The 18776-nt window shown below is 39.3% G+C and overlaps 1 protein-coding gene across 5 annotated transcripts in view; it reads right to left on the reverse strand.

Annotated features, from left to right (window-relative positions):
- ZFAND3 (zinc finger AN1-type containing 3) overlaps nt 1-18776 on the reverse strand; it is a 143031-nt gene that overhangs the window by 24605 nt on the left and 99650 nt on the right. For 3 of the 5 annotated variants that reach the window (XM_082305768.1, XM_082305767.1, XM_082305771.1), the window contains one exon: nt 14100-14165. The exons of the other annotated variants lie outside the window; for them this stretch is intronic. In XM_082305768.1, coding sequence (XP_082161894.1) covers nt 14100-14165 — 66 coding nt within the window. The remainder of the gene's footprint in view (nt 1-14099; nt 14166-18776) is intronic. 5 annotated transcript variants of the gene reach the window in all.

An 18776-nucleotide genomic window follows, 5' to 3' on the forward strand; every position in this document is an offset into this window, starting at 1 on the left:
TTAAAAATTCTGTTACGCCTTGGACAGAAACTCATGTTTGTTCCTTACTGTCACTGTTCTCATCTTCATTACTCATGTTCTCCCCTCAAATTTTCCAAATAAATGGTGTTACGACTGTCAGAGCTGAATCCCACTCTCTTACTCTCCTCCCATGGAGGAGTTTGCAGGCTGCATGCACATGGCTTCACTAACCACCGTGATGGCTCTTTCATGGCATTTTGGGGAGAGGGTGGGGAGCTCTAAGCCCAGCAGAGACGTGGGCTGAGAAAATGTAACAGGGAAGGAGGAAGGAAGGAAGAGACGGGAGAGCAGCAAGAGAAAGAGGTGGCCTCCTCTGCTGCCGCTTGCTTCAAGAATGAGATGAATCTCTGTAATCTCTGGTTTGATGACAGCTTTTGAGGCGCTCAGTCAGGATTTTTTTCTTTTCCTAAAGAACCCATCACAGTGACAGACTGACATTTGTGATCTCAGCTGCCTGTGCAAACACCAGTAAGAGCAATAATTAATGAACCCGCAAACATCACTGCCATCTCCTCTGAAACTATTTTAAAAGGAGCTTGAGCTGCTAAAACCTCTGTCCACAAAGAAACAGTCACAGCCAATAACTACATAATAGGCATTTACTAAAGTTTGCGCAATATCTTCTTGCCAGTTTCTAGGGTTTTTTTTTTTTCCCTTCATTATTCCATTTTTAGATGAGGGATTACTTAATTCCCTGGCATGTTGACTATGCATTAGCAATTTCATCTAGAGGAAAGTCCCTCTTTACAAATCTTTCCTACCACATTTACCAGAATCATCATTTAAAATCATCTCCACTACTTCAAATGAACCTAAAATTAACACAGTTGTTCCAAAACCCATTTGCTTGTTGACTATTAATGAAGAGACGGAAATTCAAGATTAACATTTTATGAGCCAAGTTTGACAGCTGTGACCACCTCAGTTCCTCCCTGTTGCTGTATAATGCTGTGGAAACGGTTGTTTTGAAACGCGGATATTTACATCCAGATGAACATCTCGTCCCCTCACGCAATCAAGGCTGCATCTCAAAGCTGCGTCAGAAACTTAAAGCGTGCATCTCTTGGAAGCACTCATGCTCATAAGAAACTCATTTATTTTGTGAATTCACCTCAATTTTTCTTAAAACACTACAGACAGATGTCTCAAAAATTCTTAAATAAACCCTTCAGTAACATTTAACCACACAATCTGTTTTCTAGTATCATCACAGTGCCCTTAATATCACCAGTCACTGATTTATTTCCCCCCCTGCATAGTGTTTAAAAGCAATTGCACTAAAACTCGTCCCTAAACAATGTGGAGTGGAGAGACTGTATAGGAACGGTCCCCGCGGGACTCAAGTCCTGTCAGCCCCTTCTTTGCCTCAGGAGGCTCCCTCTGAAATCACTCTGGAGACTATAAATAACCCCCAGAAGCTGCATTACAGAAGTTATTGTTTCTACGTCAATTACCAAAAGCATTCAACAGTAGTTGTTTCCAGCCCTAATGAGTAAAAACAACGAGCCAAACAACAGCAAAAAACCCCCAACAACTTTTAGCTTAGCTGTTTGAGACACGTAATGGAAAGAGCTGCTGGAAGCCGTTTCAAATGTGAAACGCTACTGATGTGCTTCAAACTCTGCCAGCAAAACTCTCCGTCCCCCTTTGCAATAGAGATTAAGAAAACCGCTTCCGTTACAGACAGTGACTTAAAATGTTTGGGTTTTTTTATTTAATGAACACTAAAAAACAGTGAAAAAAAATTTAGCATTTATATTGCTTTGAGTGCAAGCATTATTTTTGAGCTCAACAACAGCATGGCGTAATTTCCCCAAAATGAGCTGGCACGCATGACACGTGTTGCAAAGAAAGAAGAGAATCAAACTCGTGCAGCACCAAGCGCTTTGCTAGCATAGTGAGAACAGGCAGTTGTAAAACACAAAGATGAACGCTCCAGAGCGGCACAAAACTTGTGTACGTGGCTAACTGACAGCATGTCTTACAGCGCCCAAGTACAGCGTCACGCTTAAGCAAATACCCTGCGTAACAGCGTGGGGCTGTGGCTGAGCTACCGCAGCCAACGCAGCCTTGTGCTCCAGCTGACTTGAATCCCAACAACCTGAAACACAGGCAAGGCAAGGTGGGTCCCTGGCCACCCGTCACCCCCAGAAAGCAACCTGGCCTGATGCGGAGGGGAGGTCAGCCACAGCTAACGGGTACTTCAACAGGGACACGGATTTGTGTCGTGTCACGTGCCTACCCCCTCCAAGTACTAAGCTGCCAGTTTTCACAAAACCTGCACGTGGGATTGGTGTGTTCAAGACCTTGATACCTTTGTGAAATTTGATTAAAATAATCCAAGAGATTCAGAAGTTATTGCAGGACAAACTATGGGGGCCTTATTTGCTTAGGAAACCAGGCAACTGCCCCCCTCCCCAGTGGTTTACAGGCATCAACCTAATTTGTGTTTCTTATCACCAAGCTTCAAAACTTAACATACTCTAGTTAAAATTTTACATATATGTGTGAATGAGTATTAATGCATGTATTACTGCTGGCATACAACTTCAGGAAAAGAGAAAAATGTGGGAGCATAACCATATAATTTTAGTAACATTCCACTTATGTGTAAGAAAACACTTTTTTACTGTAGGGGAGACCCGACGCTGGCACAGGTTGCCCAGGGGGGCTGTGGAGGCTCCATCCTCGGAGGTGCTCAAAACCCGCCCGGACACGGCCCCCAGCCTGCTCTAGGTGACCCTGCTCTGACAAGGGGGGCGGACCAGGCAGCCTCCCGGGGCCTGTGCCACCCTCAGCCGTTCTGTAATCCTGAGATTCATGGGGGGGATTATTATACACTAATTCCTTCCTATCTCTCACAGTTTTGTTTTGCTCTGAACCTGTGTTGTTGGTACTATCATCCATCAAAAAGGAAGTATACTGTACTGCAGTGTAACTTAATGAGGCTATTAACTACCATCTCTAATGAAATGGAAGAGACTAATCTAGTGCCAGCAACCCAGATGAATGAAAATATTTTTCGCATTAAAATTTTTTTAGCAGGGCCTGTTTAGCAGGGCAGGACAAGGGGGAATGGTTTTAAACTAAAAGAGGGTAGATTCAGACTAGCTATAAGGAAGAAATTTTTTTACAATGAGGGTGGTGAAACACTGGAACGGGTTGCCCAGAGAGGAGGTAGATGCCCCATCCCTGGAAACATTCAAGGTGAGGCTGGACGGGGCTCTGAGCAACCTGATCTGGTTGTAGATGCCCCTGCTCAGTGCAGGGGGGTTGGACTGGGTGACCTTTAAAGGGCCCTTCCAGCCCAAACTATTCCATGATTCTATGATAAATGCACATTGAAAATTGTATGACAAATAGCGAGCTACATAGGCTACTGCATGCATTTTAACTAAGCTATGATTAGAAAAAGCGTGAAGATGCCCATTATCCTTTTTTGTCAATAAATTTCATAATTGCTAAATTAAGTGAAAAGCTAATTAGTTTTCATATCATATTTAGGTTCCTGTACTACATCTGTTTTATAGTTAAATTCTTGCATTGCTCCCCCCTGCACTCTCTGATGTCAGCACGTCTTTAGTTAATGGAAATGTTCATTTCTTTCTCATTTTTATTATACACCCAATTGATTCAAAGAAGTACACATTTAAATGTATTCAGGCACCTGTACTGTACAGTTCCTTTGATGGATTAACTTCGGGCATTTCAATTAGTTGAAACATTTCCTCAGGCAACGGCCACCCCTGTTGCTGCTGACTGAAAGACGGACCTTGTTTATTTAGAGGAGTAGGCAAAGGGGGTTCCTTTCCTGAATTACACCAAGGGGCCAAGTCTGTACACCTCCGGAGCCCACGACAACGGATGAGTTTGTGGAGAGCGAGCAGGCTGGACAGCCCTGCTGAGCACTCAGCCTGGTGCTCGCTGCCCATCTCTTGCTACAAGGGTAAACAGCTGAAGAACGTGTTTAAAAACAGCTGCTGACAGCAAAATCATACATAGACAGCCACTGCCAGCGTGGGCAGGCACGAGACGGAACTGCCATTGTCTTGATTACCGGGGGCAATTTATGCAGCGTAGAAGCTTGATACCGTTCTAAGGATGTTAAGGGAAGCTGGTTTGGGTTGTTGGTTTGTTTTTTTTTTAATAGCTGACAAACAGCATCTCAAGCCCTTCATATATTCAGACCATTATAAAGAACGAACCTTGAAAAGACCAGAAGAGAAAAAAAGGCCACAATGCTAAACTCACTAGTTTTCAAAAAAATATTTTACAGGTGTCAGCTTGAACTTATTTTCTCATTATTAAATTATGTATTTTAGCAGCACAGGGTTAGGGTTGGGAGAGGGACAAAGGCAGATTCTGGTGACAGTTAAAGTTGGAGAACAAATGATATCATCAGTGGGCTGAATACTCAGAACAGGATTCTTAAGTGAAGGAATAATGCACAAATACAGGTAGTTAAGTGGAAGAACAGAAACACAAGGAGGAAGAAAAAAAAAAGCTGTAACACAGGAATATACCTGATGAAAAAGTTATGAAGGCAAATCATGAACATCCTGGCCATTCCACAGCACCTGAAGACTACTTACTAGTATTCAAATACACATATTTACATATATGAATATGCATGTACAAACACATACAAATAAGCTTACACTGATTCCGATAAAATGGGAAATTCGAAAGCATTCAGCAATATCAGTTTTGGTTTTGCTGACTTTATTGAGAGCCCTCTTATGCTTTGTGAAATTCTCTAATATTGGATTAACAAGAATAGATAATGCTATAAATATTGCATATTTGCTAGTCAGCTCAAGAGTGCATAAATAAGCGTTGCTGCTCTGCTTCAAAACCCTAGTAGTATACTCCAGCTATGTCCTCATCCATCAGATGGTATACAGTATTCAGGAAGGTAATTCTTCAAACTAATAGCCTAAAACCAGTTCTATATAGAAACTACTTGCTCTGTTATTTTTCATTCATACACTGAGTTTTTCTTGGTATACCCTTCCCCCCATTGGTGTAATGAGGGTTTTCCAAGGCTAAGACACAGATTCAGAAGAGGAATTGTAAAGAACTCTCGCCTGCTAGCACTGAAAAAAATATATATTCTCAATATCTACCTTTCAAAAAACTTATTTGTCACTAACTGCAGAGCCTCAGTGATGCCATTAGCAACAGAATCTTGCAATGAGAGACTATAATTCCGAGGACTGTAACTGATTAATGTTAAGGAAAAAACCTAAGAGCTCTTGTATTTTGATAAAAATGTTACTGAATGCATTAAGAGTAGGTTCTGAAATGTACGGCTAATCTATCTTCAAAAGCCACTTGGTTTTGATTCAGTTATTTTAAATAAAGCTTAAAAATCAGTTTATATTTTGATTGTGTTACTTTTTCTAGCAACTTTTTTGGGGGAAAAACAACCAGCTCTGGCATAGAAAACAATTTCTCTACACTTGATTGCTCTCTACGATACATCAGAGGTCAGGCTGGTTTACTGGGCAGCTCTTACTGTTTTGAAAGGAGATATTTGGGAAGCATCTACGCTAACCTGAACCGAAGACCAGGTCTACACAAAGGGAGAGGCAGAACAGATCAGTGAAACTCAAGAGGATGGAACTGTACAGGCACTGCCTCCTACCTTACATCCAGCTCTTTTTCAACCCTCTTCTGCCCCAAGATGTTGGTCTCATTAGTTATTCCCTGAAGTTTGTGTTATGGAAGATAATTTGGAACAGGAATAGGAAAAAGAGGTAACTTGTTTGTGTGACAATTCAGTGAAGATACAAATATTTATAAACCCCTCACGAAGATACACTTTCCCCCGTGTGTGCTCAACAGACTTAAGCATACTTTCAAGAGGCTCTAAAATTACTTCCATATATGTTTAAGGTCCTTATGAAAATTAATATCTAAATGGAAAATAGTGAAAACTTGTACTTAACAGCTGTCTGATGCTCACTGAAATCATTAGTCAGAACAGAGGCCTTCACCAAGAGTCAGATGAAACATTTGGGGCACTGCCCTCACATCAAAAAGTACAGCAGTAACAGGTTCATGGATTAGCTCCATGCATGTTACATGTGTTTTAATTTAAGATAGTAAAAAAAAAAAAAAAAAAAAAAAGGCAAATATAAGTGGTTATATGTTTTAAAATATAATTCAGGACAGTTATTTAATGCTGACCTTGTTAATACAACCTCCAGTGCAATAAAATAACAAATTTAAAATGATAAAAAGCTGTGTCTCATTTGGTAAAGCATACCCGCAAGAAAGCTGTCTGATCTGTACAGATCAGATTAAGGTGCTGACTGCAATACACTGAGGTAAAATCAATTCAATTCTTCAGGCTGACAGGAGCAGAGTTCCTCATAGATTTTGAAGTAGTTAATGATCTCAGCTATTCTTTGCGCCTTTCTCCGTATTGTCTTGCTATTGGGCAAGCCCAATCGAAATTAAAGCAGACCCTAAGCTCCCCCAATACTTTCCCAATATATATTTTTATTAAGTTTTAGGAAGGGTTTTGTAGCTAGGAAATGCAAGACATGTAACCCTGATTTCTTTACCCTTGAAATTAATGGAGATGCAGTTTATTTAAAGTTAGGAGCTGCAATTTTGTTATTTGGGAACGGCTTTTGAGCAGTCTGTGGGTGGATGCTGGTAATGAAACAAGGAATTCAGAGCTGGAGGGAGCATAATGTCAAGTAAGCTTAACAGATGTATATTCTCTAATAATAACTATGTACCTACTGTCAAAGGTCAGTTAACTGATCAAAGAGATCCTGATAGTTCTAAAAACTAAACGTGGCATGAAACCACTAAAAAAATAGTCAAGGTAAAGTTGTTTCATTTTAAACAAAATATACATAAAGAATATTTACTCTTCTGTTTCAAAGAATTTGAGGACAAAACCTTTGTCATAATTCCCTAAGACTTTAATACAAAGATGTGGTCATATCTGAATTTTAAAAGATAATGATCTTAAAAACCATACAATTTTACATTCGGCAAGAATTTCACCAACCAGACTGAAAACCACCTATCAGACCATAGAGAAAAAGTGGTGAGAAAGAGATAAGGGCAGCAACGCACATTTTTTCAGGACAGGAGCGGATCTTATTTACCGAGGCGCACTTCGCTTATCCTGCTCATGGCCACTGAGAACCCTGCTGCAAGGACCGTTCTCCCAGCTCCTTGCTTTGCATTGACCATCCCAACTCTCCGACCTTTCCAAGAGTCTCTCTCCTGGCTCTTCTCTGCAATGCTTGAGGCACTAAACGCTCGCCTGTACTTCTAGAGCCTTCCTGCCTCGGCTCTCACTAAGCGCTATGAATGCGACTGAGGTTAGACTAAATACCTGTCATCACTCAGATCATATTTGTTTGCTGTTAGTGTCATTGAAAAAATTAGGTTGGAAGGGATTTCTGGGGGTCACCTAGTCCAGCCTCCTGCTTGATGCAGGGTAAACATCACAGCTGGATCAGGTTGCTCAGGGCCTGGTCCAGGCCACGTTCAAAAATTTTCAAGGACTAAGATGTTGCAGCCTCTGTGGGTACCTGTGCCAGTGCCAACTAGAGGGAAAAAATCTCTTCCCTTGATCTGCCGGCTATACTCTTCCTAACACAGCTAATGCAGAGGCAGTGTTTACTATTCTCCTATCATCTGGCACTACCTTTAATTTGACATTCGAAATAATTTTCCTACTGGCTTACAATTCAATGTGAACTCCTCTCAAGAGATCATCCTGTCCTCTTGACTTAAGCACATTTTCCTCAAAGTTGTTCTACTTTGAATGCGGTGTTTTTCATAATGGGATTCAGGATATGGAAATGAAAACAGATGAAAAATTTGAATCAAGAGCAGCAAAAAGAGATAAAGACAAGTGAAAGCTGAGGAATGGACTTACAAGTAATCAAAAAAAAGTCTTAAACAGGTTATTTGGTAAAGTAAGAACGAAAAAGGAAAGTTCAAGGGCATATCCAAACAGCATGAAGGATAAAATAGATGAATTTGGGTGATTTAAGAGGATAAATAAAGGTAGTAGGAGTAACAGTTTTAAGTACCTGGATCTATTAGGATGCTGGACTTGAAAACAGACTCTGAATGAACTGACAACGTGGTACTGGTCTCAGAAAGCTGGGAGTATTGAGGATACAGAGAGGTGTGTGTCTCAGCACCTGCTGGGAGGTTACACAGCCCGGGAGACCCTTATTCCCCATCCACATATATATTTTGATGATTATTTTTAAATTCTATTGTACTGTTGTTTTTTTTTTTCCTCCTCACAAGGGAGGAAAACTTTGTTTCTTATAACCTATGCACCCCTGTATAACCAAAATCTACTGAAATTGGTACACATTTCTGCCACTCGCACTAGCATACACCAAATCCCGCTTTCTGCGCGCAGCAGCTAACTACAAAGATACCCTGACGTACCAGACCATGGCAAAGCAGCGGTCCTCTGTCTCTGAGGTCTTGCTGTTGTCTTTAGAAAGGATGCATTAGTAACATGGAGATCACATGTGACTGCCTTACACGCTCTTAAGAGAATTAATCTGAGTTAGTACAATTTGGGGGAATACAATGCTATAAAATGAGAAACATTAATAAGCATATAAATTATCATATTCATCTACTTATCCTTTTCCATAACAGTAATTTTATTTCTTAAGGACAGAAATCCTTTCATGAATGGCTTCAACAGATTGATTAGAAAAAGGAGGTATTCCTAAATAGGAATTACTAGCACATTTTATAAACATCTTCAAAACACTGCCTGCAGGTATTTCTAATTCATCCATACAGAACGTGAAATAGGGCTTCCACAGTCACATTACATTTTTTGTCCCTTTGGCCACTTCAACTATCTACCTTCCTACTTTATGAACAATGCAAAGGAAAGGAACACCTGGGAAGCAGTAAGCAGGGAAGTCAATTTCAAAGAAATCCCGACTATGAAAAGGATGAGTTTCCATTCATCTCAGTTTAGTGTACTTTAACACAGGCAGATATATGTATTCCTCTCCTAATATCATAAGATGATCGAAAAATAATCTATTTATTTTATCCTGGCTGTACTGAATAGACAAGGATAGGAGTCACTGGTTTCACATGCTGTCATGCTGCTGCACTCCTTTTCATTTCTGAATGTCGTATTTTTTTCCACTACTCAGAAGAAAATTCTCTTCAGAAGTAAACAGCATGAGTGATTAATGTATGAACTATGAAGATTCTTGCAAAACTTCCCTTTAGATTAAAGCAAGTACAGGCTAAATTTCAAGGCAATTTTTTTCACTAACATTTAGCAAAGAGATGATTTAGATGTCTAGCACACAAATGCGCTAGACTTGCTGTGACAGATAAAAGATCAAGAAAGACTTTTTTGTGAATATTACCAATTACTGTGTGCTAACAAGCTCTTAAAAACCTTCCCAGGAACAGCTGAAGGTTTTGTAACTCGGAGGCAAGGATCACCACAGCTATATCTGACTTCTAACGCACTTTTTGTTATATTGACCCCAAGCCCATCTCTTTGGATTCTCCAGCCACATTGGTTGTAACACATTTAGTCTAAAACACGTGGGATGCACCTACTGTAAAAGACCGTTCAGGTGACCATATCCACTGCTTTACAAAATCACCCTCGTTCATTAAAAGTTGAACAACGTTAGAGTGAAAATAAGCCCTACAATTGCAGCAAGTCCTTAAGTTTGTTTACAGATAGGACTATGATGATCCTTACCATTAGGAGGATTTTATTCTACAATAATCATAACACTTTGCGAAGGCTCTTAGATAACCAGGCCTGGCAACTAAAGCAAAGCGTATGTGCAAAAAGGCAAGCTTAAGTATATGTGCTCAAGCTCCTTTGAGCAGGAGAGGAAACCAATCTGTCCATCCAGATAGATATGGAAGCACAGAACAGAGAATACCACACATCACAGAAACAGCCAGTAAGATGAGACAGTAAAAACCCATCAACATACATCATCTGATCACGGTACGGTGTCATCTCCCAGCCTCTATTAGCTCTTGCTGCATCAGTGCAAGTCCCAGCCACTTTATCCTGTTTATAATTGCTGATGAGCAGTAATAAGGCCTCCATGCCTCAGCTCCTGTCCGTTCCACTTCAGCGCCCACCTATTAGGTTATAACTTTTATTTACAGCCTTGCCTGATGCGCTGTTCTATTAGTACAGCTGCAAACTGAGTGTGTGGGGGGGAAAGAGCATCCCTAATGGGCACTATTATTGCCAGGGCTGGGTGATTTATCATGCTGCTGGAAGGCTGTTCTATCATCACTTTCTTGTCGGTGAGAGAGCTCCAAGAAGGTTGGATTTCTAACACAATGCCCTCCAGAAGTCAAATACTAAAGAACACCTTAAAAGTCCCTTGGAACACCAATGAAAAACATACCTCAAAGTTGTTTTAATGTTGTAAGCCCCCTTCAATTATCTTTTGTATATTTTTTTCTCAGGAGCTTAGCACTTCAGAGCAAGTAAAAAAAAATACTCTAATTAGTGGTATACCAGGTCTTTTTGTCCTTACTCAACACATGAAAGATTGATAAAAAATGATCATAAGAAAGTAATGGTTTCTTGCGTTTGGCTCTGGCTGAAAATTTGTGTGCTTCTATTTCCACAACCTGCCCTTTCTATAACTCCTAAAAGGCTGTCCTCTCAATTGCATAGGTTCAGCCTCAAAGTGTTTCGATTTCTGGCACTGCTACCACCAAGCACACGACTTAGTATAAGAACATCAATAAATGCGAAACTTCAAAAAGGACCATACACCTGCTTAACTGCTTTGCTCAGGCAGTGGAAGAATTATTTGCATCTTCTAGACTCAAATTTTAAACTAGAAAAAGCATAGAGCAATGAGACAGACACTGTAATCTCACACAATATAAATACCACCACACCCATCTAGGGCAGATATCCTCAAAAAATGTGAGCTATCTGCCCATATAACTAACTATACAGAATATTAAAGATGCACGTTTCTCATGAACTGCTACTGAGAAATGAAGTACATCAAAACTCACCAACTTTATGGATATAACATGAATTGATTGTACCATTACTGTATTTTATCTGCCTGTTTCTACTACCCTCTCTACCGCACAATTAAAAAGTAACTGAGCGCGCTCACACAGTTCCACTGAATTTTTCCAGGTTTCTTTAAGCTGCATGAAAGTGTTTTAAAATCTGTCTCTTTAGAATTGTGTATTAAATCATCTCTAACTTGTACAGCAGAAAAAGAAGAGTAATGTGCCACTTAGTGCTGCGCTTTCACGACACGGGCACCCAATATAAATGGGATCTGGATGCCCTACTGACTAGAGTAAGCCTCAAAATATCTGCCATCAATCATAACATTACCTAACCATTAAGAAACAAATCAAAATACATAAGCAGCTATACACCAGGCCACGCAGTCCCATCTTGTTTCCTACAAAATCTTCAGACCACTGGCTCTCAAAAACCTTTGAGGCATCATCCAAACTAATGATTGCAAGGCTTTATCCATTCTTTTCATTATAATCCTTGTCCTATGGGCACACTTTGGAATAGAAATACTTTGTACCACAGCAATGATTCTGGTGAACAGGAGGAGGAAAAAACCTGCTATTTGGTGTCATAATACAATTTTTTAGCTGAACATCTCCTCCAGCATGCAAGCTGACAAGCGCGTGAGGTAAAAACTCTTTTTTGAGAGAGAGAGAGAGAGAGAGAGAGAGAGAACTTTACCTGTGTCTGGGCAGATTTATTGTTTTGATCTTTCTTCAATGGTTACCTTAATGCTAATAAAATATGAAAGGTTTATGTCTTCCTTAATATCCTCCTGATGGGAACCTGCATACATGATAACTAGGTCAAATTTCTAATTTTCTGTCTCAAATACTGATATATGGCAGACTTTAGGGAAAAACTATGCTTGAAGGGAGAAAAAAATTACACAGATGAATTCCACCAAAACATTCTTCCTTCAAAGCTCTTCCAAGCAGAAGAAATGTAGATAACTTACAGAAAAGAGGCTTATACACAACGTGTAGTATTGACAAATACCACTTGTATCACTTAAATAGCTTCCTAGGAAGGGACACTAAGCTGAAGTGAATGTAGTGTGAAATATTCACCTACATAGCCTGCTGCTTATGCCTGAAGATGTCACACCATTTCTGGGTAATATTTTGTAGCCAATGTTTTCTTGTCAATTCCCAGATTTATCTGGATTCCCAAATGCAGAGTTTGAAAACATGGTAATATAGTTTAAAAATGGAAGTTTGCTGAAAATTCAAGCTTGGAGAAGAAAACTGTAGCTCCTGATAACCGGTTTATTAGTGTAAGGGACTACAAACAAAATATGCAGATCACTGAGCAAATAATGTAAAAAACATTGGGGGAAAATGAGGTAATATAAAATCATTAGGTTTAGTTGACTGAAGATGAAACTTGTGGCATCAAATTAAAAAGATCTCCTTATTTTCTTGCTAAACACACCAAATGATTAACACACAAGCATGTAGGGACCAAACATTAGCATAAACCGAAAATAAGAGAACTACTGAGCAAAGTTAGCTAACCATTTAATGGATATTTTTCAACATGTCTAGTAACTTCATCTGCTTTATTCTAAGGAGCTTTTACTGTTGCCATTTGACACTCCAAATAGCGGACTTACTTGCCTTTTTGCTAATCACAAGCACATTTTTTTTTAAACATTCATATAGTACACTCAGTTTTCAGTATCTATAGCATCGTAGAAAGCTTTTAAATTACCCTGCAATGAAAACCAGAGTTAAACATTACAACAGCTAACATATAAAGAAAATATAATTTAGTAATACCATGAGCAGAGCAGATTAGTTTGCAAGGGATACAGTGGCAAACATTCCACCTTGTTTAAGTACACCTCCATGGCTACGTAGCAAAGACAATCCACAGTCTTCCTGTTCTGGAGAAGCTGGATCCAGTGTCTTCCAGTGCCTAACTTAGAGAGTTCTTTGGCCAGCAATACTCACGGCATGGTCACAGATTACCAAGCATTACTTGAGAGGTCTGCACCTGCACCTCTGTAACCCTCCTTCGCTGCAGACCAAGCCCATTTGCATCATCACATATTTGCTGCAAGCTAACAACAGGCAGATGTGGAATAACCACCCTTCAGCTAAACATACAGTAACTTGAAACGCTTTTTGAAAGAATGACTTCAGAGGAAATGTACCTTGAACTCCTGAAAGAATAAGAGCCCTTAATCAAACAGGAATACCCTTCCTTTCTGCACACTCAGTACAGCTCAATTGGTACATAAATGCAAATACAGGCAAAAATTATTTTGGAAACAGAGACTGCTAGAACATTACCACTACCTAGAGGCCTGCCACGCCACAGGAGGTTATGGCTTCCCACAGCGGTGCTGGTGGAAAGGATCATATGAGCTCTCCGTAATCCATGCAAAACCAAAGTCTGAAAAAGATCGGAGCCAATGGGGGTAACTTGGCTGCCTGCCTGCCTGAGTGCTCACACGATTCTTCGTGACAGATCTGCTGCAGAAGCAGCAACTTCAGCCTGGCAATGACCTAACAGGTCACTACTAACACAGCTCTGTGAGGGATTATCTATCTCTATCCCCCATGTAGAAATAAAGTCATCGAAAGGACCCAAAGCAGGTAAAATTTAGTCTCAATGCAAACACCAGCTGTCTATACTGCATCTTCGATTAGGGAAAGTAAAGTCAATATACTCCAAACAGTTTTCTACTCAATAGTTTGCAGTTAAAGGTGGGATTTCCAGAACACTATCACAATCATTAGACTTAAACTGGTTACTCCCATATGTTTACAAAGATTAACTGAAAACAGCGTATTTATGGAATTATGTTTAACAGGACTCTGAGATGAACTATCTGCCACACAAATCCTTTTATATCCACATTTCTGACAGCAAAGCAACAATATTTATTTTCATTTGGCATTCGCCAGATATGGTTACTACCCTTGACTATTAAACTATAACCATAAAGCTCTCTATCACGCAAAATGTAATTCCTTGACCCCCACAGAACACATACCTGAGTCGCAAGATCTTTTGGTTGGTGTGGTTAATGAGGCATGAGCTGTACCTGTGCATGGCCCACCTAGAAACAGAGAAGATCATATGTCTCAAAATACCACCTATATTTAACATTTACAACCACATCAAGATTATAGTTAGGAATATAAAAGGCTGAGGAGCACTTGTCTTTGGAAAGCACATATGCAAGTAGTCTAATATTCTCAGTGTTTCTTTCCCAGTCAAATCTGAGTATGTCTTGCACTGAAAAAATAGATGAGAAGTTGGGACAAAAAAGACAGGTTATGTTATACTTTATAAATATTTGAAGAGGCAGTTTTAGGAAAACACACACTGTAATTGTAATTTTTCCAGTGTTGACAAAGGTACCGTTTATGTTGGAACAAAGCTAGAAATGTATCTAACTAACCCACATGTAACGCAAGGGACGAAGTGATCGCTTCCCTGATGTCAACAGAAACTTGTCACTGACTGCAGCGAGATAACAACTTTGCCTCTTATCTTGTTCTCATTATATTTTCAAAGGGTGGCACAAGCATGTGCTAACGAACTCTTTCCATGGTTAAGGTTTTTTTGCTGAACTCTGGACTCTTGCCCACTCATCTGGTATCTGCTTGGTAGTAAAGTGCTTGCTGGCTTTTTTCTTTACATGCATCATCGTTGAAGAGTTCTCCAGAGATCTTGTTAAAATAGCAACCAGTTGAGTGCACTCAGCAACTTGCAGTAAAAATAAATGAATAAATAAAAATAAATCCCATATAGTGAAGCCAAGACAAATTGACAGTGGCATTACCAGTGGTAACAACACATCATAGCTTTCATAATTGGATGTTATAAATTGGATGATGCTAGAGAGCCTGAAATTAAGTTAGATCTAGTAGAGTTTGCCTATCAAAATACCAGTAATCAAGTTTGCACTGGACTGTTGGTGGTATAATAGTACTATGCTGGCAACACAGCAGAGCTTAGTATGGCGGGGTAACCTTTAACATAAGTCTTCACGCCCTGAAAAATACTTTTTCCCTTTATCATTTTTCAGTCTTTGCATATCTGGAAAGCAGCACTATGGCTTTGGCAATGTTTTTATCTTTTCAAATATTTTCAAGTCTGGCCTGATAGTAAACTCTTTCTTTTTGCTTCTCTCCAAGATGCTTCCCCTTCAAGTTTTTCTTTCATTTCTATTTTTCAGTTAAGTGTCAGGTCTCGGGTAACTTTGTCTACCCTGTAAAACTCATAGCATTGTAACACTACAAAAAAAGAAAAGGAACTTCTGCAACTGGGAGGGAAAGGTTTGAAGAAATTATTTCGGTGCATTTCATTTCATTTCAATGAAATTGAAATTGTTGCATTGGCAAGCAACAACTGCTTTGCAACAACCAGAAATGGTCAAGTAAGCTCAAATCATTTTTTACAGCATATCTTTTTCTAGGCTAGAATATAAAAAAATGCAAATATCAACTTGATCTATGTTAGCAACGCTATTGTAAAAGGCTCAAAAAAATACCTAGTCTAGGGTTTAGTGCATTTGGTAAGAAAAATCAATACTGCAACAGAACCCTTACCAAATTCTCCGTTTAAACTTTTGGATATTCAAAAAATTACACAGCAGGTCTGTTAAGTCAGTCTCAACTTTCCAAGGCCAAGTATGCAGTATTTGGTTTCAATAAAGAATTTGGGTAAACAATATATATACAATAGGATGTGGAATATATCAAACATACACAACAGGGTATGGAATTTCAATGAACTGATTTTAGGCTGCAGCTGCCTCTGAAGATGCAGCAGCTTTTCTTTAAATAATTTTAGTTACATTCTCCCAGTTTTCACTGAATAGACATTGACAGGCATCATCACTGTGGACTATCAAATAAGACTAATCCTTGCAATTATTGTACAGTAAATATTTACACTAGTTGATACTTTCAGCTTCTAACTAAACAGAAGATGTTTATTTCTCACTCTCTAAAGTATGATAAGTTGGTACGTATTCTGCACTTCCTTGTGTCAGAGTCTTTCTTTTATTTAATCTTCCCTCATTAGGTATTACTTTCATATCGCTTTGATTTGTATAGCACAGCACCAGAGTTTCAACAAAGAATATCTTGGGATTTGCAGGCACACACACCAGTGCCTAATAACCAGCAAAGGCTGCACGTCCTTTGCAGCACTTTCTTCTGCTACTGTTTTTGTTCCACCATTAAAAATGCCATGCATAATTCAATACTATGTAGCATGGGCTTGACTGTGCAATTCTACGTGGAAGTCATTATGTTGACTCTTTTGGTATACATTAACGGCTAATACGGGCATCTTTGTATTATCTGAATCAGGGCAGTAGATTTCCCACAGCTTTGATAAAAATTCTGCATGAAAGAAAAGGGAAGTCAGATAACAGTAGAACACCAGTCCTTCTTGGCTATACACAAAGCTGGGCTTATTACTGAGCATGATTCAGGATATACCTGCACCTTCATCCCCCTCAAAAATAAGTGTTTCAAGGGAATTTAACTGTGGTACATAAAACACTTCAGTGCACAGTGAAAGGCCACACACGTCTAGCTTCTAACATAACCCACAGGACTGTAGACTGCTATTTTTTCTCAGCACAAACAAGAGATTAAAATGGAAGAATAAAGATATCTTTCTACTCTATGTCCAATTAACAGATTGAACAACAGCTTCTGCTCCTATTTTTTTCTCAGTGTATGGTTTCTGGCATTTGCAACTCCTCTTCCAAACAAAAGCAGCCACTGCCCAGCAATGATGTAATACCAAGGGAAGATGATTAAAAAAGCAAAAATGCTAAAAGCTACTGAAGAAATTAGGATAATTGTGAGAATCACCAAATTTGCAAAAGCAAACACAGAATTAATAAAGGACAAAAAAAAGATCCTTTAACTGCAACATTATCATATATTAAAACAAAAGGTCTTGTTATTATAGCTGCTGTTTTTGGCTTCTGATATCCCTAGCCTTCTGTAGCTTAACTGTTAATTGTACTCTAAATATATCAATTTGGAAAAACATGTTCAAAACCTGTTCCTCTGCTAACTCTCTGAAGTAGTAAAATTTTATGTATTACTTATATTTCTATATATATGTTAATATGGTTATTGTTTACTACTATAGACCATTCTAATTCGCATACGTTTAAATTGACCTTTAGAACGTCTTTCTGCGGTGGCCACCTCCCTTCCTGAAAGAGGGTGACAATTGCCAAGTAGCACCTGTCCTGAAGGACAGACCCTGAGGCAGGGTAACTTCTTTCCCCTTCCTGAAGTCTCTGTCAAGGGAAGTGACTCCATCAGAACTTTCTGTGCAGGAAAAAGTGAAACACTAAGGTAACCCCCGCTCTTTTTGCTTTTTGAGGGAGTGCTAAGTTTGAACCAAGAGTGCACGTGTCAGGTGTATTTCAACAGTACTTGAAAGCACTTACTGAGCAGAAGAAGAGATGTAGAATGGAGTGAAACCAAGCTTGTACAAGAGTACAAAGCCTAAGATTACACTAATACACTGCAACGATTATAGGTAACAAAACCTGCAAGCCAGCTAATGAACAAGCATGAAAAAATAAGTGAAGGAGCCTGAAGCTCAGTAACATTTCATCAGAGTGACGTAAACGTGTCCGAACGCTGCTTTAAGCTTTCGGTACCGTGATGGTTCCTTCCCAGAAAAAGCACAGCAATTCCCTGCATGCAACAGGCTGGAAGAGGGCAATAAGCAAGAGCTGAGTTCCCTTGGACAGCAGTGTTGTGGCCAGGACAGGGAGAATTTCATGGCTGCTTGCAATATGGGAAAGAACCCACCTTTGGAAACCTGTCCCAACCAGTAACCTAGTTGTGCATCTCCTGAATTGGTACAGACATAATCTAATTAATCTACACAATTGAGTTTGAAAACAGTCATTGATTACAAGCACCAATACACAAACAAACAGGAACATAAATCTCTAAATTCAGTCTGCACAGACAGAATACACTCTCTTTAAGGAAAAAAAGCAAAATAACTTTACAGCACTTAAGAACTGCTTGTTTGCTGCAGAATGGGTAAGCTGCATGATAATTTAAGTTATGTCATTACTAAACAGATAAAAGGATTATATCACATACAAACACATACTTTTTAAATTCTAGTTTTATAAATCTGCCATTATTTATTTTCGTGGCTTTTTATCTACATGCAGCTTCTGGAGAAGGAGTGAAACCTGGATTGCTTGGCTGCTGCTGAATGGCTGCTAAATTTAACAACTATAACGAAGTAGATGGAGAGAGGATTCCAATTCCACTTTCTTCCCCTGCTATTATCTCACTCTCTTACCTGCTTTTCCTCAGTTTCCTCATTTGTAAAATAGACATGATACTTTCCTACTTTATAGGTGTAAGTTGAAGTGTAAAAATGTGCTTTTGAAACCAGCAGTTAAATTACATTTTTCTAAATAATTTTTATGTAACCTTGATAGCTGTGCAGCTCTAACCCACATTTTTCTTATGTGACTGTGTTCCTGTTTCATGTTCCATGGGGTCCTTCCACTTTAATAAATGGGACCCTAGGATACACTGTCTACTCTGCAGTGTGAATCAACTATAAATCAGAGCGAAAAATTAACAGAGGGAAAAATTAACAGTGGTATTATTCCGCTGGTCTTCATTACGTTTCAAAATTATCACGCCACAGA

Source organism: Platalea leucorodia, assembly GCF_965183815.1.
Source record: "Platalea leucorodia genome assembly, chromosome: 3".
NCBI lineage: Eukaryota > Metazoa > Chordata > Aves > Pelecaniformes > Threskiornithidae > Platalea > Platalea leucorodia.